This window comes from Euwallacea fornicatus, chromosome 6 (genome assembly GCF_040115645.1).
Source record: "Euwallacea fornicatus isolate EFF26 chromosome 6, ASM4011564v1, whole genome shotgun sequence".
NCBI lineage: Eukaryota > Metazoa > Arthropoda > Insecta > Coleoptera > Curculionidae > Euwallacea > Euwallacea fornicatus.
In genome coordinates, this window is record NC_089546.1 from 1,682,458 (window position 1) to 1,704,343 (window position 21,886).

Genomic DNA, 21,886 nt, shown 5'->3' on the forward strand with positions numbered 1-21,886 from the left:
TGTCCCGACGATATTCTGCAAAAAATTAGATAATCTAAAACGAGCTTAAAATAAGCCTAAAAACGAGCGTTCGGAGTAGATAGACATTCCAGGAATGCTCTCATGAATGGGATCCAGGCGGCGTGGGAGATCAAGCCTGGATAACTCAATCAGGAAAGCAGAACTGTGCATAGGCTGAATCCCGGATTATCCCAAACGTGGACTGCACACGGCCCTTTTCACCCTTTCGTTTCGAAATATTCTTCGACACGAGTTGCAACATATGGTAATAGGAGGACATGGAGTGCGGGGTGCTGTACACATATGCGAAGGGGTGTGAAAAGGTCGTTGGGAATCGGGGGACGTGTGTCGGTTAGGGCTGGAGTTGGCACAGGGGACGGAGCGTGTTAAAGGGGTGATTAGTATTCAGCAATGGAGAATATTTTAAGGTGTGATTGCTGTGGATGTACTTTGAAGTTATGTGCTTGAATGAAAAAATACTAATTTGCTAAGTGTTTATTCAGTGCTTTCGAGAAGTATGGAATAAACTCAATGATATTAAAACTAACATGTTTTGGAAAAAATCCTCTAACTCGTTGATTTGGTTTTTAAAAAACAATTCTTTTTATGTTAACTTTATGGATGATGTCATCGCTCTCCGAAATATGACGTCATCGACTATAGTTTTATATGACAACCCCTGTTTTTTTATTCAAAATATTAAAGAGCAAATTTTTTAAAGTATGTACCGTAAAGAAATTAACGGTTACATAAGAGGTTTTTTGAGAAAATTAGTACTGAAATACGTAAACCAATCTTTGTTATTATTCATATCTTCGGCAATGGACAAAAAAAGACAAAACAAATATTCGCGGCAACAGAACATTTGTTGTTAAGTCAAAATTGTTGTACATTTTATGCAGGTTTGTGATCAAATGCAAGAACTCTGCAACAATGATGAAACCTTTGTAAAAATAATATTTTTTTCTAAGTAAGCTACATGTATATTAAATGACCACGTCAAAAACAAAACTTTCATTATTGGGCTTTTAATAATCTTCATTGGGCGATGGATTTTCGTAACCAACACCCTCAAAAAGTGAATGTTTAGTGTGCCATAACACTCAGTAAAATTCCGGGTTCTTATTTTTCCACTAATGCTTTAACTGGAGAACGATATTTAAGTTTTCTTCAAGAAGATTTAGTCCCAGCGTTAGTTACCTTATATCTCGATTCAAAAGAACCCAATCTGCCAAATACAAATTTACTATTTTAAGTAGATGGAGCACCTCCTCGTCATGCAGCACTAGTGCGAGCATATTTAAAGGAATGTTTCACAAATCGTTGAAAAGGATTAATTAAGTGGAGTTATAGAGTTGCCAGCTCGTTCATCTGACCTAAGGCCTCTCGACTATTTTTTTATGGGAATATTTAAAAAGCAAAGTGTATTCCATTAAGCAATTAAAATTGGACGATTTAAAAAGACGGATTCGTGAAGAAATACGACTTAGAACTCTAAAGGTTATCGACAATGTTCAAAAGGAATTTATTTATCGTCTTGCTCATTGTCAGGCAACGAATGAACTCAGTTTGAACATCGTATTTGATAATATATTTTTTTGGAAATTAAAAAAATGATATCAATATTATTTTTCTCAAAAAAATGTCTTATATAACCCCCTTTTTTACGGTTTATACTTCAAAAGATATGTTTATTCATATTTCGAATAAAGAAACAGGGGTTGTCAATTAAAAAAAATATCCGATGATGTTATATCTCGGATATCGATAACGTTATTAATATGATTAGCATTTAAAAAAAAATAAGACTAAATCGACGTGTCCGAGAAGTTTTTCCAAAAGCCATTAGTTTCAACGTTAATGAATCTATTTCATGCTTTACGAAAACACTGTATAGATATTTAGAGTCAAAAACGAATTAGTGTCTCTGAATTAAAAATAATTGGACATCATTAATTTTACGGCTCGCCTTTGAAAATATATCAAGAAAAGGCCTCTTCATGCATTAGCATTTAGCATTATTAATTATTGAACTGTTGAGCTTTTAATATAATAGATTGAACGTGTCAAACATAAATTAATTATAATAATCTCAAAATTAATGTAGTGAAATTCCATGATAAGATGTTAACCTCCTGGCTAAATACCTAAACCTAAGCGATTTTGATCTTAAATAGAGGCTTAACACCTTAGCTACAGATTGGTTTTCCTTCGATTATATTCTTTTGTAATTACTGCTTCATCACATTTGAGACCTTTAATTTCCTCTTTTAAGAGGTAAATAACCAAAGCAGAACTTGTCTGTACATATTTAGATCCCCGTTTAAACCAGTTTATTAAGTTAATCAAAAAAAATGTACAAGACAACCGTTCGCGTGCGATAAACAGATGTTTACCAGATATCAAATCATGCAGATCGTTAAAAAGTGTATAAAACATAAAAATATTTTATGAAATAACAATTCTTCTAATAATTTTATAAAAAATCTTTGCACAAGGTGATACACGCTATAATCCAACAATTACGACAAATTTTACTTTGGAAAAAAATCTAAACACTTAAAAAAGGTAATTAAAGAACACCAAAACTGTTTTAAAATAGAGAATTTAATAGTTACCAAGGAACTATTATCAAAGAAACGTAATATCAAAAAAGTGCATATAAAAGGTATCTCAACAAGAGAGCAAAACTTAAACTCAAAATTAAATAAAATGCGTCTTTTTTAGAAAATACCTAAATTATCATTTAATCATAAAGTAGATGTATCAAAATTACATTTGAAACAATACATATGAATATTTGAGAAATGACCTCCTCGAGTTTGCTGATACGTTAGCGCTCTTTTTCAATCACTTTATGGCAGCGGTTCTCAAACTGTAGGGTGTGACATTAAGGAAGGGCACTATACATCGAAAAAAAATCTTGATTCAAATTGTATTTATCAGACAAAAAACTTATTCTAAGGTTCTAAGAACTAATGGTCAACAATGCGGTTGTTTTAAAGTACACAATCTCTCTAAATTATGTTTTACATGTATATTAGAGATGGTCACTCTGAGTCTTATGTCTGCTTGAAGTCCGTTTCGGTATTTGGATTTGAACGCTGCAAGTGCAGAAAATCAAGTTTCACAAAGATAAGATGTTGGAAAAGGTAATAGAATTCTAAACACTTTGACTTTCATAAAAGAGAAGTAACTCAGAAAATAGGGGGGTCACCAAAAATGTGTTAAAGCTTTATTAACAAAATTTGATTTTTATAAGGTTCTTATTAAAACCTTTATCAGTTGTTCTTCTTCTTGTAATGATAGCATGACTGGTGTATTCTCAAATAGATCTAAAACCCAGCTCCAGTCGGACGATTTGACATAATTTTTTGCAAAAGAAAATCATCTGAAATTCACACTCAGATTTTCGAAATGACCTCCGACAGTTTTTAGCATCACAGCTTTGTGATTCTCTTCCAACGGGAAATATTGTATAAATTCACACAATGCGGAAAATTTTCCAAAACAATTTTCTTTTTATTTGTTATTCCATAACTACATTTTCTTATAAAAAGATTCAGTCTTTTGACTCAAATCAAATATATTTAAATAATTTTCCCTGAAGTTCAAAATTAAGTGTGTTAAGTTTTTTAAACATATCTTTTAAATAAGAAAGATTTAATAAAAATAATTTCTCGTAGGATTCTGCTGAATGCTTGTAACCCCGTTTGCTTAAAAAATATCGCTATTTCCCATTTTAGTTCAAAGACACGCTTGGCCACCTGCCGCGTAACACCCATATGGAAGGCACGAAATTGCTTGAGTAAAAACAGAGGAACTCTAAGAACAAAAGTTTGAAAACCGCTGCTTTATGGTATAAACGTGGTTGGATTTCAATGGTACAGGGTCTAATCTCCTCTTTCAACCTTAGACGGTCATGGGATTCTTCACATAAACCGTCAATTTCAAAAAACTTCAGGAAAAAAAAGTCCAAAGGCGTTAAATCGCAAGGTCTAGGTGGCCAATGCGTGTGGTCCAAAGAAAAGGTTACACGACCACGGAATGTTTCGTGCAATAATGTCATTGTTTTATGTGACGTATGGCAAGTGGCACGGTACTGGTAAAACCATATGTCTTCAGATCAATACCGTCCATGTGGGACACAAGAAACTGGGATATCGTCCTCCGATATGGTTCACCATTGACCGTTTGTGTAATCGCGGTAGCGTCTTCGGAGAAAAATGTCCGTTGATGCGTCTTGCCCAAAAACTACACCAAACAGTAACATGCTTGCAGCCAAGTTCACACCATTTTATTTATAGTTAATTTTTCCATGGAAAGTAAAAGCAGACTTCGTCGGAGAAACTCTTCTTACTAATAATCATAAGGCTCCAAAATCCTCAATAGTTGGTCATTTGAAACATAAATTTTAGAGTATTTGATAGAAAAACTAAACTTCAACCTGCATGAGAAAACACAAAATTTTACTTTTTTTGTACTTCGAATAAATGAGAAGGTGTTTTTTTATTTCCTATTTTCCGAATATACTCTTTCTCAGGAACAAAATTCGGTATAGTGATTCAAATTCAGAAATTGTGCACATTAGACTATTCCTTTGATCCCACAATTCAACAATTTTATAAGTATTCTTTTATTTTCAAGTTACTTCCAACAACTTTCTTATCACTAACAAATTCGTGTGATAATTTCAAATATGTTCCGAACAGAATGTTGAAAAACCTCAACTGTAGATGCAGCTGCTTGAGCCTAACCTGTAGCTTTTTTCACATCCTCAAGAAGTCATTCTATAGATGAAATCAAAACATTTTACAACGTTGTCCAACTAAAACTTAACCTCCTCGTTGATCTTGAAAAATAATATCTTTTCAGAAAATTTCCAAAATATGTAAAAATATTTTGGGGGGGGCGAATTTTGACATAAAAATATTAATCTTATATAAAAATTTATTAGTTAAAATTAATTAATTAAATAGCACTAGAAGTCATGTGACATTTCAAATAAAATTTTTTTTAAATCTACATTCAATGGTGTAATACAATCCAAAATCTATCGATTAGTTTTCGAGAAAAATAGCTATAAATTTCGTAAACAATGAAATATCTTGTTTGTTAGTAGAAATTGATTTGTTTTTTATTTTGCGCTCATAAATATTTTTTGCGTGTTTTTACTTATTATTCATTCTTAATTTTTTTTTCATTTATTTTTTAACGGATTAACGTATTTTTAAGGTTTTAATATATTTTGGGAATTTCCTGAAAAATCATTATTTTTCAAGATTAAAAGGATTCGAGTTTTCGTTAGACGTCCCTGTATAGCCGATGTGAAGGTGCTTTATGGGGGCATCAAAGTTCATGCTTTCTTCCGCTCGTGAGCAATAAAACTCATAAGCAACACATTTCATCTGCAATTTCCTCCTGGATGGTTGCCACATTTTGACATTAATCTTGAAACGCCCTGCACATTATATATTAATAATCCAAATTCACGCTTTCCATATCATAAATCCAAACTAACACTACGTTAAAAATATCTAAACGCCTGTTTCACCAAATTTTAAAATATCAGACAACAAACGCAACGATTTTTCGTGTACCATATGTTACGCAAATGCCACCAACCCATAATGGTAAACGTGCCATTAAGAGGGTTCTCAAATGACTAAAATAGGGTCGTTTAAAAGCAGTCTAGTACAGAAACTTTAGTGACGTGATAGGGATTAATGAGGATTATTACATGTTGCTATTCCTGCCTTCCTGATGATTCTATCCAGAGTTGATCTCTTACATCGTCTGGATACAGCTTAAGACGAGTAAAAATAAAAATAAATCCCAGATTTGAGTCCCCGTTAGTGATAATAATTATTGTAACAATACATCATTGAAATTAATGTTGTGGGTTTTATTTTTGGAATTTCCAGGCACAAAAAAAAACGGATCCCTGTGGATAAGGTTATAGAAGTAAGTAAATAAATTAATTATTTATTGTCTGAGGGAAGTAGAATTTCGGCTAGGATTGATTGTTGTAAATTGAAGTATTTGTATAAAACTTTCAAATTATTTGAGGTCATAAATTTACCTATTTATTATTATTACAGTATCATTATTATTATTACACCATTTAAGAAGACTTGAAAACAAATTATCTCTTTCTTGTTACGAATCTTTTTGCAAACGTAAAATTTCTCTTTACAGGCGCTGTCGTCGTGACATTGTACCTCACTTCAAATTATCTAAGGAATTAAATGTAGTCATTTATTATCATAACTATAATATAAATTACGCATTTCTGTATCGAGAAAAGCAGTATTATTGCACAAGTTTTGAAATAAGAGTAATTGCATAATATATTTCTTGTTCCGAATCTCTTAATATGAAAATTTAGCTTTAAAAGCGTCGCCGTCGCGACGCCTTGCCTCACTCCTGCCACCCTGCTGAAACGCGGATAGCTCCATGGAATTTAGACTTTGCTGAAGCCAGTCCGCAGTCCAATTGATTTCCACTTTCCAGCTCCGACTTTACCCTGTATGTTCAGAGCTCCTTCCTGCAGCCGGTTCAATCGATTGCATTTAGTCGGGACGCCACAACAGGCGTCGCGACGCTCAACCTCCTACTAGCCTGTCAACCGTAAAAGTGGAATCTGGAAAAGTTTTCTGGCAAGAGTTGCATATGCTCGGGATGTTGGAGTTCATATAGAATTGGGCATAAATGATTTCCAGATCATAAAATATTTGTAAATTTTTGAAAATTATTTTTAACATTTGTGTTTTGTGTGTGTGTGTGTGTGGTGTGTGTGTGTGCGCGCGTGTGTGTGCGTGTGTGTGCGTATGTTTGCGTGTGTGTCCTAAAACTTGAGAAACTTTCTAAATAGTACGGAACCTGCTAAAAAAATTCTCTTAATCTCATGAGGCTTGGTATTTATGTAACAGCGAGCGTCGCGACGCCCCTTCGCACCCATTTCTATTGTCCTGATACAAGTTCCTGTCGTTTCTGGAAAACTTTGGCCTAACCTACGGGAATACTCAACAAGTTGCTGGATGCCAGAAAATGAGCTTAGCTTCAGCCAAATTTCCACAGCGTCGCGACGCCTGTTGGTCTCTTTATACTGTCCTGATACGAAAACATGCTAGTCCTGGAAACTAGCGACACATCTGGCAAAGCTGGACAACTAGTATTGTATTTAGGACAGTGGCTGATTTTCAGAGGATAGAGGACGTGTCTATTTTTTTTATTTTACCGAGGTCTTGGACCTGTTCCTAAAATGCACTGAGGAATTCTGTAAGTCCTTTGTGAAATTGTATTCAGTATTGAAACGCTCCGGGCCATTGCTGGACAACTTAAAAGGGACTTTTACGTACTTTTCTACAAAATATCATTGGGGTAACATAACTGACTAACCACTTTTTCATAGTTCGAGGAAAAAATTTTCAAATATTGGTAAAGGAACGATTTTTAAAACCACGCTTTCTAGAGGTCTGATGTGCATTTATTATAAAACTAAAAAGTTTAATTATCTTAAAAAGATCCTCTTCTACAGGAATCATTGGCGTTGCAGAAGCATTTTTTCAGATTTGAGTTTTTCATAAAAAAACGAACTGAAAAACATTATTCTCAAACTCGTTTTTAACCAAACGTCTACTTAATATCTGTGATTCGCACTTATTTTTTAGCAAATGTTGCCCATTTCAAAACAAACATTTACTCATGCCGTTCTACAGAAAAAAAACGAAATAACACAATTACAATTTCACAGTTTTGATTTTCTTAAGATGAGGAGTGAAAAAGTATAATATGGAACCAATAACAACCGACGCATGCAACGCCTTTGTTGTGCATTTATTTTCAATGAAATTTTGTCTATTTAAAAAACACAATAAACGTAATTAAAAAAAAATTCTTTAGTGTAACACACGTATTTTTAAATTTTTGATTTTCTTATTACAATAACTAAACAATATTCGATAAGATTAAGACGCAAAGTAACACATGCTATGCCTCTTATTTGTACTGATATTAAATTGTACGTAATTTATGGTTGTTATATAAATTTTATTGCTTATTAGGAACCTTTTGAATGCAGTTCTTTCTTTTATAATTTAAATAGTTTTCAAATCTCTCATTTGCATACAAAATAACCAACCAGTAATCTATTCATTAGAGTTATAAATGTTGATTATAATTTTGTTATAAAAAGTCAACGAGTATCTTTCCATGTAGTACTCTATAGTATTCTGTTCTAAGAGCTCAGAAATAGTAAAAAAAGCAACTTTCAAGCATGTTTGAAACAGTATTTTAGTCTTCGAATTGTTTTAAGAAATATATGTATATGGTAAGTAAAATATAGAGTGGGCCATCGAAGCTCTCTTTCTTCAATGGTCAATAAAAAAAAGTACTTGATATACCTATATTTTCATTATTAAATTTTTTTGTTAATTAATTATAATAACATGAAAATTTAGTTGAAGTTCTAACAAGAATATTTGAAAAGTGTCGACCATTCATTTTAACGCAATCTTAGATCAGTCAAGATTAGGCATCATTGTAAATGTATACATATGTGTACATATGTAAATTCTGAACATTATATGGCAATAATTGATATTTTTTTGTACCATCACTTCACAATACGGATGTAGGTGAAGTATGATTTCAACAGAAGGAGGCCACGACTCACACATCGATATTTCATTGCATCTTTTGAAGGAAATTTTTTCCGAGCTGCTGATTTCAAATAGAGGTGACATCCCATGGCCCGGGTACTCTCTAGATTTGGCTCCCTGTGATTTTTTTCCATGGGGCTATTTGAAATCGGATGTTTAGGTAAATCGGCCCGCAACCGTGGAAGTTTGATGAACAATAATGGTAACGCGGTTGCCGGTATACCGCTGGCTATGTTGGAAGGCGTTGAAAAGTACTTTGGGAGATTGATCCAAGAATGCATCAAAACCAACGGTCAACACTTGTCAAACAATCCTTTTAAAACTAAATAAATAAATTTCCATGTGATTATTAATTAACAAAACAATAATAATAATAATAATATATACCGATTACTTTTCTTTTATTGACCTTTGAAAAATAAAGTATCAGTGACGCACCCTGTATAATAAATTGATGCACAAAGTGTAAAAAGATTGTCTACTTAACGCTCTCTTAAGCGCGTTTTCTGTTTTAACTCAGTTCACAAACAATCAAATTGCCTCTTCAGTTTTATAATGATCATTTAGTCAAATATTTGAATCTTTAGGTAAAAAGGTTCTTGAAGGCCACTAAATTGATGTATTGGTAATTTTGCCTGAGTCATAATTTCCATAGAAGCCACAAAAGTGACCAATAGTGTGCCTTATTATCCTTTTGGAAAAATTCCCAAGACATTGTTTGAAGTCACACTTAGAAAAATGTATTGCCCTTTATTATTATTGAATACGTACAATCAAATCAAAATATTCTAACACTTTGTATTCAGTGTCTTTAATTAAAAAAAATTGGAGATTAATCTATTTTAATCAGTTTTTCTCCATCAATTTCTCTAAAAAGCAATAGTTTAAACTACCCTTTATTCTCTACTAATTATAATGCTTTTCTCTCGATAATCCCAGACGTATTTTCTGCCATTTTATCAATAAATAAAACATTTACAACATATTTTGTTCTGCATAAATCAGAATAATTTCGAGAACGTTGTTAAGGCACTAATTTCTCTACAAATCAAAAAGGATCTACGCATTTTTACATGGTTCCGTATATTTACCTCTGCATTTTAAAAGGCAAATAAAAACTTCCTAATTGAAGTACAAAAATCTTTTATTATACTAATATATTGCTAATTATGTGAAATTGATTATTAATTTAAATAGCTACTCAATTTTTATAAATCATGTCTTCTAAATGCCTTCTATCAGCTTCGATACAATTTTGAATTTTAAATTCAAAATTTTCCATCACCCGGTGAAGTAAATTCCCATCTTCATCTTCATCTACGAAAGGAAACTTCATCAATTTTAAGATTTGAATGAATTATCAAAATGAGCTGCCCTGTAACAATTATTTTTTAAATTTGTATCTCTGCTTGTTCGACTTTAGCGTGAAAATTCTCGCGAAGAGCTAACTAAAAAGCTTTACAGTCCAAAAGTCGCTATTTGATAATAAAATAACGAGGTTCTAAAAGAACCTGCACAAATAGATGGAGATTTAGATCACCGGGTAAAGCAAAATTTTAAACTTAAAATTAAAAATTACATTGAAATTGATGAAAACCATTTAGAAGACTTTATTTTTAAAATTTTAAATTGAATAGTTGTTTAAATGAATAATAAATCTCATTGAGCTAGCTGTATACTAGTCCAATAAAAGATTATTTTACTTTAATTAGAAAGTTTTTAATTCATTTTTAAAGTGCATAGTCTAATATAAAAAACCTGTATAAATCAATAATCTTATTTACCGTTTATGTCACCATCGCTACAAACACAACAATTCTAAATGTCCTTTATTCTACACAAATCATGGTATATTTCTACAAATCAATCCTTATAGGTATTTTTTGCGCCCCTCTCCCTACAAATCATAACATTCCAGTATCTTCTTATCTCTAAATCAGAAAATAATGCCTTCAGCTAAATACGAACCTCTTGGAAACTAGTGGCATGACTGCTAGTTTTCGAGCTGACTTCTAGAGAACTTTTAGGTATCGGATATTAATCAAAAAAACCACACATAGTTTCAAAAATTTTTCTATTTTATAATGATTTAGCACAGCGTATTTTCGTTATTTAGGGTTGAAAGGACCATGTATCGCCAAATGATACCATAAATTGATAGTGCAAGAATAATGGCTTGAGAAGAAGAAGGGCATTCATGGAAGTTTGTAGTTGAGCAAAAAGGCGCTTCTCAAACGACGTCTCCCACATATGGAATCACTATTTAGGGACTAACTCTATAGAAGGTAGACCCAGAAATTGCCATAAGCGTGTTCCTAATTAAAACCAGAATGACTATGTAGATTTACCAATTTGGCGAAATCCAACTATGACAAAACCAGAGCTTCAGAGGAACGGTAGACATGTTCTTAGAGTTGCTATTGCTTATACGACGCTGAGAAAACGAATCAGTGAATTTGATTTGTGATGTCGTCGTCTAACATAAACATCGTCGATTGTAGTGGGCTAAACAGTATATACTTTTACCCATGTACTTTTTTTTAATTTTGTTCTTTTTTTCTGATGAGACCGGAACTTGTCTCAACTAGCCCTTGCTCGCCCCATGCCTGCTTTTACGGAAGTACCATGTTTTGAATTAGTATTATGTCCAATAAGGAACAATAATAGACGATAGATATATTAAGACCGTTCTGAATTCATATGTCGGACTTTTTGGTGAGAGATTTGTCTTCATGAACGACAATCCTCGCCCTCATCATGCCATGGTATTGAATGACTATCTTGAAAATGAGGGAATCAACCAGTTAGGTTAGTGTGCTTTGTCACTTGACATAAGCTCTATAGAAAATGTCTGAGATATACTTTCCAGAGCTGAGAACTCTCAAATAAATCTTCCCAGAACCATCCACCATCCAAGATCTTACAGCTAAGCTTGTCCAACGCATGCAACCGCGTCTTCAATCTTGTATGAATTCCAGGGATGGAAATATGCGTTACGAATTTCTTTTTTACTTTGAAAATTTTGATTGATTTTTTTTTGTCTCAAAGCATTGTTTTTATTAAGTATGGTATAAATTAATTGATTTTTAATAAAAAATAATAAATAAATAAATATTTCATTCATTTTTTACACTATATAATAAAATATTCAACAATGAATGTGATACAAAACTGTTAAAGCTATGTGTACAATGCAATCAGTTTAAAATTTCAAATCCCGGGATTGTTTGAAAGCTCACTATAATATACTCAAAACGATCCAAACTCAAACCGATGGCTGCCTCTTAAAACCAGGATATATTGCTATGGATTAACATAATAATCCTGCTATGTTTATAACCGAATAACAATTTTAAAACCATTACATCGTTATTTGGGTGACGGGGCGAGGCAAATTATGTGCAACAACCTATTATTCATCAATTTATGTATAGTCTGCATTGCAATCATTCCTGGAACGGGGCCAGATATCAATGTCTGGATTCCATGGATGTGTGAATTCTAGGAAGTGCATTATTTCTAAGTTGTGGAAAAATGAATATTAGAAGGTAAGTAAGTCAAATTCGTCAACTACTGGATGCTATGAGTCATTACACAAAAGGTTGCGTCACAAGGACTCGATGAAGGAATGAGGATATCAGAATAATTACAGAGAGAAGTCGAACTTGGCACCTCAGAATCGACCCTACATTAGTTATAGACAATAAATAATTTTATCTTTTGGTGTATCCCGTGAAAGTCAAATAACTCTATCGTATTAAAATCAATATAACGGAATTATTTCAAGAAAGCCCTTATGTTCATTGTTCATACCAACAACGCAAATCAACAATAATAAATCGGTTCTTCCACCTCTGAAATCCTGGTAGCTTGTTGACGTCATCTGCAAGAACTCGGGGTCACCTGTTGTATCGTATGGTCCAAATCGAGGATGCTGCGAGAGCAATACGGCTAAAGATAGGTGCAACGCGAATCACGTGTAAGAAAGGGACGGGACGATGGGCGTGGTTCACAAGGCGCGTAATTCGGAATAAAGAGAAAAGGGGGCGAAGAGAGCTCTCGACGAGCTCGTCTCTTCTTTGGGATGTAGGGTATTAACGTTGCAGAAGTTGAGGAAGTTAATTTGTTTCTGACTCTATCGTCTAAGGGTTTGTGTCTTTGAAGGAGGGATATGATGGCTCTGTAATGAAGCATGGTCTGAGCTTTACTACGAACCGACAAAATTTAAAGTAATACCTAAAAAAATAAGGACGTACTAAGGAACAGTTCCGGTCAACGATTTTAACAGTAAATTCATGGTTGAAGATTCCAATAAAATTAGAATATCGTAATTTCCAAATTAAAGGACACACTTTTAGCGTTTTAGTTTAGTTAGAGCACTTAAACTTAGACTATGAATCCCTAAAATTTGAATGTGACACCTCAAGAAACAAAGGCGTACGTACGCAGAAAAGGTTTCAGATGATGATTTCACACGGCATTCATAGTGGAATGTTGTTCTATAAAAAAAAGTCCTCCATATCACCGAAGGTATTTCACTGATTTCAAGCTTTAGTCTACAAATTTATAAAATTTAATTTAAACAAAAATTAAAAAAAAAACACGAGCGAACGCAGAAGAGAAGCTTAAGGTGACTTTTCGAACAATTTGATGCTCAGAAGTTGTAATAAATTGAAAAAATTGTAACCTTCAATTTAGAGACGCTAGTTCTCTAATTTCAGGTCTAGTCCAGCGTTGACTACTATCCCAACTCACAAAACTTGAATATAATAATAACCTGAGAAATAAGAACATACAACGGAATTCACAAATTAAACAGAAAAATGAATTCCAGCTAAAGAAACGATGTGTAATGGATGCACTTGAAGCCATTAGAGCGAGAAAAAGAATTTACGAGGCAATGAAATAGACTATGCAATAAGAATCTAATTTTCTTGAATTCTTCCGTATAACGAACATTAAGCTTTGTTCTGCAAAATACCCTTTCGAGCACAATGACGTTCCAGGAAAATTTCACCATCAGAAAACTAACTCCCTAGCTGCTAGCTTCGGAGAGAGAGCGACAATATTCCAAAGTCGGAATTACTGAAAATTACCCCTAACTCACCAGCAAAGTCTTAGCTGCTTATTCAAATCAGCATCCCGGGTCGTTGACAGAAGGTTATTAGATTATTATTGAATACGCGAACTGAAAAAGTTTTTTCAATTATCGATAATTTTCGGATTTTTTTCACTTTGATGTTCTATATTCCAAACTTCAAGAATCAGATTGAGACTTTCCATGTATATATAACTTTCGTTTCTGTCTCCAAATGTTTCAGGGAAGTTGATTCGAAAATAAATATAAGTTTTTTCGTCCCATTGTGTTCGCAATATTTTCTTAGTTTCATTCTCTATTTAATGTTTTGTTTTAATGTTTTAGCCATTTGTCATGTTTAGTGATACTGATTACTCATTACTCTCTATCTGTCTCTCTCTCCCTATCTTTATCTATACCTTTTTTTAGGCAAGCAGCTTTTGCTAAAAGAAGTATTCTACGCGTTTTTCTCACGTTTTACTTTAATTTAATCTCAAAATTTCTAAAAGAGTTTTACATTTCTTCTTCTTTTGATCTTTTTTTATGTTTCCATTATTTTTTTCTATTTGTGTTTTCACGCATTTTCCTTATAAGATGCTATTTTAGATAACTTTATTTAAAAATAATTGAAGAATATTGGGATTTTTTCTTTAGTTTTATGCGAATTTCTATTTAAATAATAATACAATAACCCGGCATAACCTGCAGTACCCTATAGTAACCAAAGAGAATAATTTAACATCAGTAGCAAATTTAAACAAAATAATGTTTAAAAAAAAAGAGAATGCAAGAAATATTCAAAATTGTCCACTGAAAAATAAAATCTATTGTGCTTAATTAATTAAATTAGATTTATGGTTATGGAACTAGCAAAATGTATATTCATGTATTCATTTTTATTCTTTTAATGTATATTAAAGTACTCCCCATTACTTTATGGAGTAAAGACATTTCATTTAAGGGTTCTGGCTCTTTGAGCATGACGCCCATTTTGAAGTAAATATTTATACCAATAAATCAATAGCAAATTTTACCCTACTTCCCGTAAAACTATCCCAATCACAATTCTCATAGTTCTTAATTCGTTGATATCTAAGGATCATAAACTGTGCAATGCCAAAAAGGCTTTAACTCCCTACTCCTTTCTGCGGCCCTGATACCCCGTTGACGTCACTGTTCGCTTTATCCTCCCACACGTACCATTGTGATGATATAGATAGGATATCTGTGATTAGAGAAAGAAAGGTCGCTAACCTCTCTGAGGACAAAATGGGGAGCGAAGTGCTCCTTCGTTGATAATTAACTGTGCCTCGAATTTCCTACTTTAATACACTACTCGGCAAAAGCTAAATGTCAGTAAAAAATATCTTTTATTAGATAAATAATTTACACAATGGAAGACGCAGTTCAGTAATACATATAAATATTTGTAAACGATGAAAGTAAAAAAAAAGGAATAAATGCCAGTTTAAACCACGTTTATTATATGGTTGAGCAGTATTATTTTCAGGTATCTCTATTTGTATTTCTGTGCAGCGACTCCTCGCTATCTGGAGGTTCTTTATAAGGTTCTTCTTCATCGGGCTTGTTCTTATGCTGCCCTGATAGAATGTTGACGTCATTTCAGACACTTGAGCCCCCTTTAGGTTGTTCGTGAGCTTCTTGATTACTGAAGAAGTGGGAGAGAGACAGAGAGAGCGAGAGAGAGAAAGCGAAAGGGAGAGAGATAGAGTGAAAGAGAGAAAAAGAGAGGAAGAGAGGAAGAGAGGAAGAGAGAGAGAGAGAGAGAGAGAGAGAGAGAGAGAGAGAAACTGAAAGGCACGCACGCATTTTGATGAAAAATACAATAAGGCTAACTTAAATTTATAAACAGTTTTTGAGATATCTTTCATATTTGAAATCATCACAGTTTTTTCCCTTTACCACGAAAAATGATCATCTTAGTAAAAATGTAAACATTATTCCTCGTTGGGGTCAATTATTAATATACTTTTAGCTGTTAAGTTAGTTTTTATGAAAACCATGAATCAGGTTAAAACTTACCTTAAATTTCAACATTCCTATGAAGATTTCTTTGCAGTTAAATTTAACAATATATAAATAATTTGCACCTTGGGCCCGGCTTCTTGAACTCCTGGTTGCTTTTCCAGCAAGATAATTTCTAAAACGGCGATGCTAGCAAAGTTACCAGGATGTTATTTCTGGGTAAAGGTTCTATAATGTGCCCTTATAAGACACCTATGTACATCGTCATTTTTTGTCAATATACCCAGCATGGTTAGATTTTAGTATGATCCTCAAAAAAGAGTTTCCCCGTACAATAAAGCTATTACCCCTTTTCTTTGTATGGATCACAAGTTAAGTTCGGTATAACTGCAACACCTCAATAAAAAATCAATCTCGTTATTCATTTAAGTATCATTGACTTATTAAATATATATGCAATAGATTAGCCGATAATTGCCTCTTAGCCGTGAACACCTAAGCCCTATCTTGATACTTAGGAACTTCGCAATGCTTCTAACTCATATTTTGGTGAAATTATCGCATGGAAGTGTATTTCGTTAAACGCAATCTTTATTTTTTGAACCTGATTGAGGTGTATTATTTAGCAGTGAAGTAAATTAATTCGTAAGTTGATCCTAAGTTTGCTGTCCCAAGATTCATTACAATTTGAAAAACCACGCCTTACAGAAGTGGAGAATTCCACCTAAAATGAAGTGCATATTTGTTGCAAAAAATCCTTTAGTCCTTCAGTAAGCCCCGCCATGATATAGAAAGATATTTTGGAACCTCCAATAAAACCATTGTACAGCTTTACCGTGGGAAAGTTCATCGACATTTCGAGCTATCGCGGTTTGGCTAGTCTGGTGCATTTCCTTCCTCTACGCGTTGTTTACATTTCTCATCTTCTCGCTCATGCTTTCCTGTTTAGTTGTTGACAACGTTTTTGAAGTTGTTTGACCGATAATGCCCTTTTAGCTCGTGTTCACCTTCAGAAAACGCCTAGCGCTATTCCAAGCACGCACGTACGAGCTCACAACGTCGTATAATAACTATAAAAAAAAATCAAAGTTAAATAAACAAACTCTGAAATTAACAAATATATAGGTAGGTAGTTTCGAACCATAAGATTTTTTTTATTACCTCATACAGTCAGTCGTTCGATATCCTCCTCCACTCTATTACAACCCTCAACTTGAAACATTGCGCCCTTCGTCGTTTCAAATGTCGAGGCCTAAAACGCCCTTGAGGTTGCCTTGCCAAAGTTCACCCGAATTAGGACGTCGAGGGCGAATCTCCCAGGGTACGAGAAAAGGAGAGAGGTAAACCACCCTTAATCGGGACTAAAAAAGGGTGCGTGCCTGCGTATCGCATTTTAATCCACGCGGCCTTGCCCAAGGCTAAGTTCAGGGCAAAGCCAGTTTGTATCAGGAAACATACCCCTATGGTCTAAAAAATGTGTTTTATGTTCTCGTTTAAACTCAAGCTAAACGGAAATGTTTGAGATAATCAATTTTAATTAATCTAAAAAGTACCATTTTGTTGTAGACTACATTGTCGTCACTCTTACGTTCGATGAAGAGTTGATCGAAAGAGGAGAACTAAGAAAGGCATGTTCGCCAAGAGGAAATCCCATTCCTCCCTCCAGGCGGGTTAACAGTACAATAAGGTACGATATTGTTGACTTTCAAATAGACGGAAATCTCAATTTTTAACATTAGCCTGATTTCAAACAAACTGGCTGATTTTTAATTTGAAATTTATTGATACTTCTCACTCAGCCATTTTTCTCTTTGTTTCCACTGGAAAACTTTGTTAGGTACCTGTTTTAATGGAAAAATAATTGATTTTTTTCTAGATTAACTGAAATGAGACAAGTAATGAAATCCGAGGTGATATTGGGAACCCGCCCCATTGATGCCTATCTTGTGACGTCAAGCGATGAACACCAGGTGGGTTGGGTTCGGTGAGTAAATAAACAAACTGTAAGTCCTCCATGAGTATATTTACGACGCCACCCTTTAATTACCGTTTACTACTCCATGACCGTTCAAAATGAACCTGTATCTACAATATGCAAATTTGTCCATTAATATATTATGCATAGATCATGCTGGTTTAAGGGGAATCAAAGTGCTACTTGCAGTGCCGTGCAGAACCATTTTCCAGGTTTAAAAATAAGCACACTTTATTTTTTTTTAGATTTTACACTTGTTCAAAAATAACTAAAATTTTGAAGTTATTTTCTTATTTTTTGGTCTGCTGATCTTTGAAAGTCTAGTGCCTATTTGGCTCTATATGGATAGGTTGCTGAAAACCAAACTCCTCGATTTTACAATTTTTCAAATATGAATGGAATTGAGAAAGCACTATCTTGTTTTTAGTCTTGTTCAGATTGAATTCATGCTTTTAATGTAAGGCGAATGAAAGTTCTAAATTTTTAGTGCATCTAGAAACATCGTTCGCCAGAAAACTGCAATAAGGTTTTTGCCTAAATTTTTACACCATTCAAAAAATTAAAGGAACCCATTCTTCTTTTATTCTTATATAAAAATATGTTCAAACTGTTCTGCGATAAAATTTACAGCAAATATATCACAACCCTATAGGAATTTTCATAAAGATTTTAAAAGAAACATGTAGGTTTGTGTCGAAGCTACAAATTGAAGTAATAATGAAATATACAGGATGGCACATTAACTTACGATGAAAAAAACTTATAAGTTTTGAAATGGTCTACCATATATTTTTTGCATATTTGAGTTCCTAGTCAAAATTTTTGATATAATATATACCAAACACCTATTCAATGGCCTGCTCGTTTGCCTGTCCTTAATCTACTAAATATTAGTTTTTGAGGATTTATAAAAGATTTCGTTTATATGGGTCCTATATTAAATGACCAACATTTCCGAGAAAGAATCATAAAAGACGCAAAACAATTTAAATAGGAACCACATATTTTTCAAACTTTTCCTATCTCTGTAATAAAATGAGCTCGGGTATGCCTGCAAAAAGGGAGCAATTATATTGAACCTTTAATTTAGATTCATACAGTCCATTTAGTTGTATTATTATTATTTATCTTTATATTTTCAAAATCGTCGTCCATTTGCTGAAATTACTCAATTTGCATAAAATTGCATAAAATCTAGAAGAAATACCGTAATATTTTTTTCCTTAGAAAACATTTATTTTACTCACAGCATGATATTTAAGAAAGTCATGTAACGATACATCACGTTTTTAAAGGTACGTTCCAGATACATATAAAAGAAAAGTGGGTACCATATATTAAGAGGCAATATGTTGAAATATATTCTAAAGTGAACGGTAAATTAAAATTTTATAAGAGTAAAAAAATTTAGATAAAGGAACATTTAGTTTAAAAAATGAAACACATTAATCATTAGTATACGCAAAAAAATTGGAGGCGTGAAGGGGACGTGTTCTTCACTCCTCATTTTTCCCATTCGCGTGTTAAAATTTTTTACTAATTTACTATTTAAGAAAAGTGCGTTTCATCGAATTGTACATCACTGCAAACTTTTATTAAAACATATTAAGAAAAACCGAAGTCCTTAAGAAAATTACCTTTTTTTACAACTTCAACACTTCGTATAGCAAGTATAAAGTATCAAAGAAAAAAGCCTCATAAGCAAAGTCTAATTATTTTATCTCAAGGAATTTGTGGTGAACGGATTGACTTACTAATTTACAACATTCTATATTCTTAGTTTGCAAATTTGAGATCAGAGTATGTACGAATGTAGATAACCCTAATAGAGAGGGTAACATCATTTGAGTGAGGCCCCTCAATTTTCATCATAACTTAATATAACATTAGTTCATTCCTAAAAAAAACGAATTTTTAGAGTGTTGAAACCGATGAATATGACCGAAGGCGGGAGTTTATCTCCGGCTTTAGCGGAAGCTATGGAGATGCCATCATCACCATTGACAAAGCAGTGCTATGGACCGACGGGCGGTACCATCTACAGGCAGATGAACAAATTGATTGCAACTGGCTACTAATGAGAGAAGGGCACAAAAACATTCCCACAAGGTGCCACCGTAAACCAATAAAAACACATTATAACGTCTCTTCTCTTCTCACAGATCTCAGTGGCTCAAATCTCAATTCCCCAAAGGAGCCAGACTTGGGGCCAACCCGAAGATTATTTCCGAGTATATGTGGAAGAAATTCGAGCACGAACTTGCAGGAACACAAATCGATCTCATCGCTCTCAATGTGAGCATTGTGGACAAGGTTTGGCCTGAACACCAGAGGCCTAGAAAACGAAACAAAGATGCGTTTATTTTTGAGATGGAATACGCAGGTTGGAGTTAAAAATAACACCTTTGAACGCAGATTTCAAACTACAATGTTGCAGTATTTCAGGTAAGAATTACACCACCAAGTTGCAGGAGGTAAGGAAAATGGTGAAGAAGGCTGGGGCGGATGCTATGGTGGTTACTTCCCTAGATGAGATTGCATGGTTATTAAATATTAGGGGTCGAGACACTCCATTTTCTCCATTTGTCAGGAGCTATTTGATATTTGACATGGACAATGTATTTCTATATATAAACCGTACACAGCTAGAGTTAAACGAAGTTACTAAGTACTTACATGCTCAGTCTTCAGTCAGGCATCATGACACCGTGCAGTAAGATTTTTTTACCTGATCTTTTATCCTGACTATTTAATCAATTTTTAGAATCAAGAATTACTCAGATATATGGAAGGACTTGAGGACCCAATCTCAGTTATACAAAAAGATACTAGTCCCCTCTCATTGTGTCTATAGTGAGGGAGCTAGTCATGCAATCTATGAACATATTTTTACAGATAAACGACTGCCCTATCAATCTCCTATAATTTATTTAAAATCTGTAAAGAATTCGGTGGAAATTGAAGGGATGAAGAGAGCACATATCAAAGACGGAGCGGCGATGTGTGACTTTTTTGCTTACATTGAAACCCAGGTAGGTGAGAAAAGATTTTGGTCTCTTTTAACGGTCTCCAGAAACCTGAAAAATAATTTTAGAAAACTAAATTTTTATTGTTATTGAAATGCCGCAGAAAGCTAAATTAATCTGAATTTCTTGAAAAATTTAGCACTTACGGAAATTATTTTTATAAGTTTCTAAAAATTTACCCGAATTTTCTTCCTTTTCAAATTCCAGAATTCTGAATTCTTCATAGAAAGCTTCCGATCTTGTATCTAAATTATTTTGAATTTCTTGGAAGGAAACCTTAATTTATTTGACGATGTTTTCAAAACTGAAATTATAAAATTTTCTCAAACGTTCTTTATAGTTTTCTAGTATTTTGAATTATTCACTAAACGTCCATAATCTTGTATTTAAATTTATTTGCTAAAAATCTTCGATTATTTCAGAACCTAAATTTAAGTCTAAAATGACTTTTCTAGTAGTTTCAAAAAATACTCTTTAATTTAATTTATATTCTGCAAGAACCTCATTTAACATGGATTTTTTTAAAACTTACTACTAATCTGAATGAAATTTCCCTAATATTTTCAATTTTTAGTAATCTAACCTTTCTTGAAAATGCAGCATCAAAATTATTTTTTAATTTATCCAAAAAAATATTTAATTCTTTACACAATTCTCCAAAAATTCAAATTTAATCAAATGTTTCAAAAACAGCTGAATTGGTTCTTCCATGATTTTTCGAAAAAAAAATCTTATTATTAACTAGAGTTCTCCTAAATTTAGATTCAACTTTCCAAATTTTCACTCGAAAATTCTTCATGTTTTCCATCCCGAATTCTCCGCAAAATATTTCGAAAATGTAGGCCCCTATTCGCTTACCTATACAGAGTGGGACACCAAGAGCACCTCAGAGTATTATGTGCTTATTAGTGATATTGATCGAAAATTGTTTTTGGAGGGGTAAGTAGGAGCTTATAAGGTATATTTTTAAAATATTTTCATTTATACAGCGTGTTGCAAAAAAAGATACAATACAAACTTGTGTTTTTTTTTTATGGAAAACCCTATTTGAAACGTTAACAGGCTCTCAAAAAAGTTCAAAATTTATAATAAATGTTCAAATTGGTGGCCATCATTTTCAATACGTAATTGAATACGTTTTTTAAAAGAAGTGAAGAAA

The 21,886-nt window shown here is 33.2% G+C and overlaps 1 protein-coding gene across 1 annotated transcript in view; it reads left to right on the forward strand.

The window, feature by feature from the left end:
• LOC136339594 (xaa-Pro aminopeptidase ApepP-like) overlaps positions 1–21,886 on the forward strand; it is a 66,040-nt gene that overhangs the window by 39,356 nt on the left and 4,798 nt on the right. Inside the window, exons 2-7 of the mRNA XM_066282975.1 lie at positions 17,293–17,413; positions 17,603–17,696; positions 19,620–19,810; positions 19,864–20,084; positions 20,147–20,414; positions 20,466–20,733. Of these exons, the coding sequence (XP_066139072.1) occupies positions 17,293–17,413; positions 17,603–17,696; positions 19,620–19,810; positions 19,864–20,084; positions 20,147–20,414; positions 20,466–20,733 (1,163 nt within the window). The remainder of the gene's footprint in view (positions 1–17,292; positions 17,414–17,602; positions 17,697–19,619; positions 19,811–19,863; positions 20,085–20,146; positions 20,415–20,465; positions 20,734–21,886) is intronic.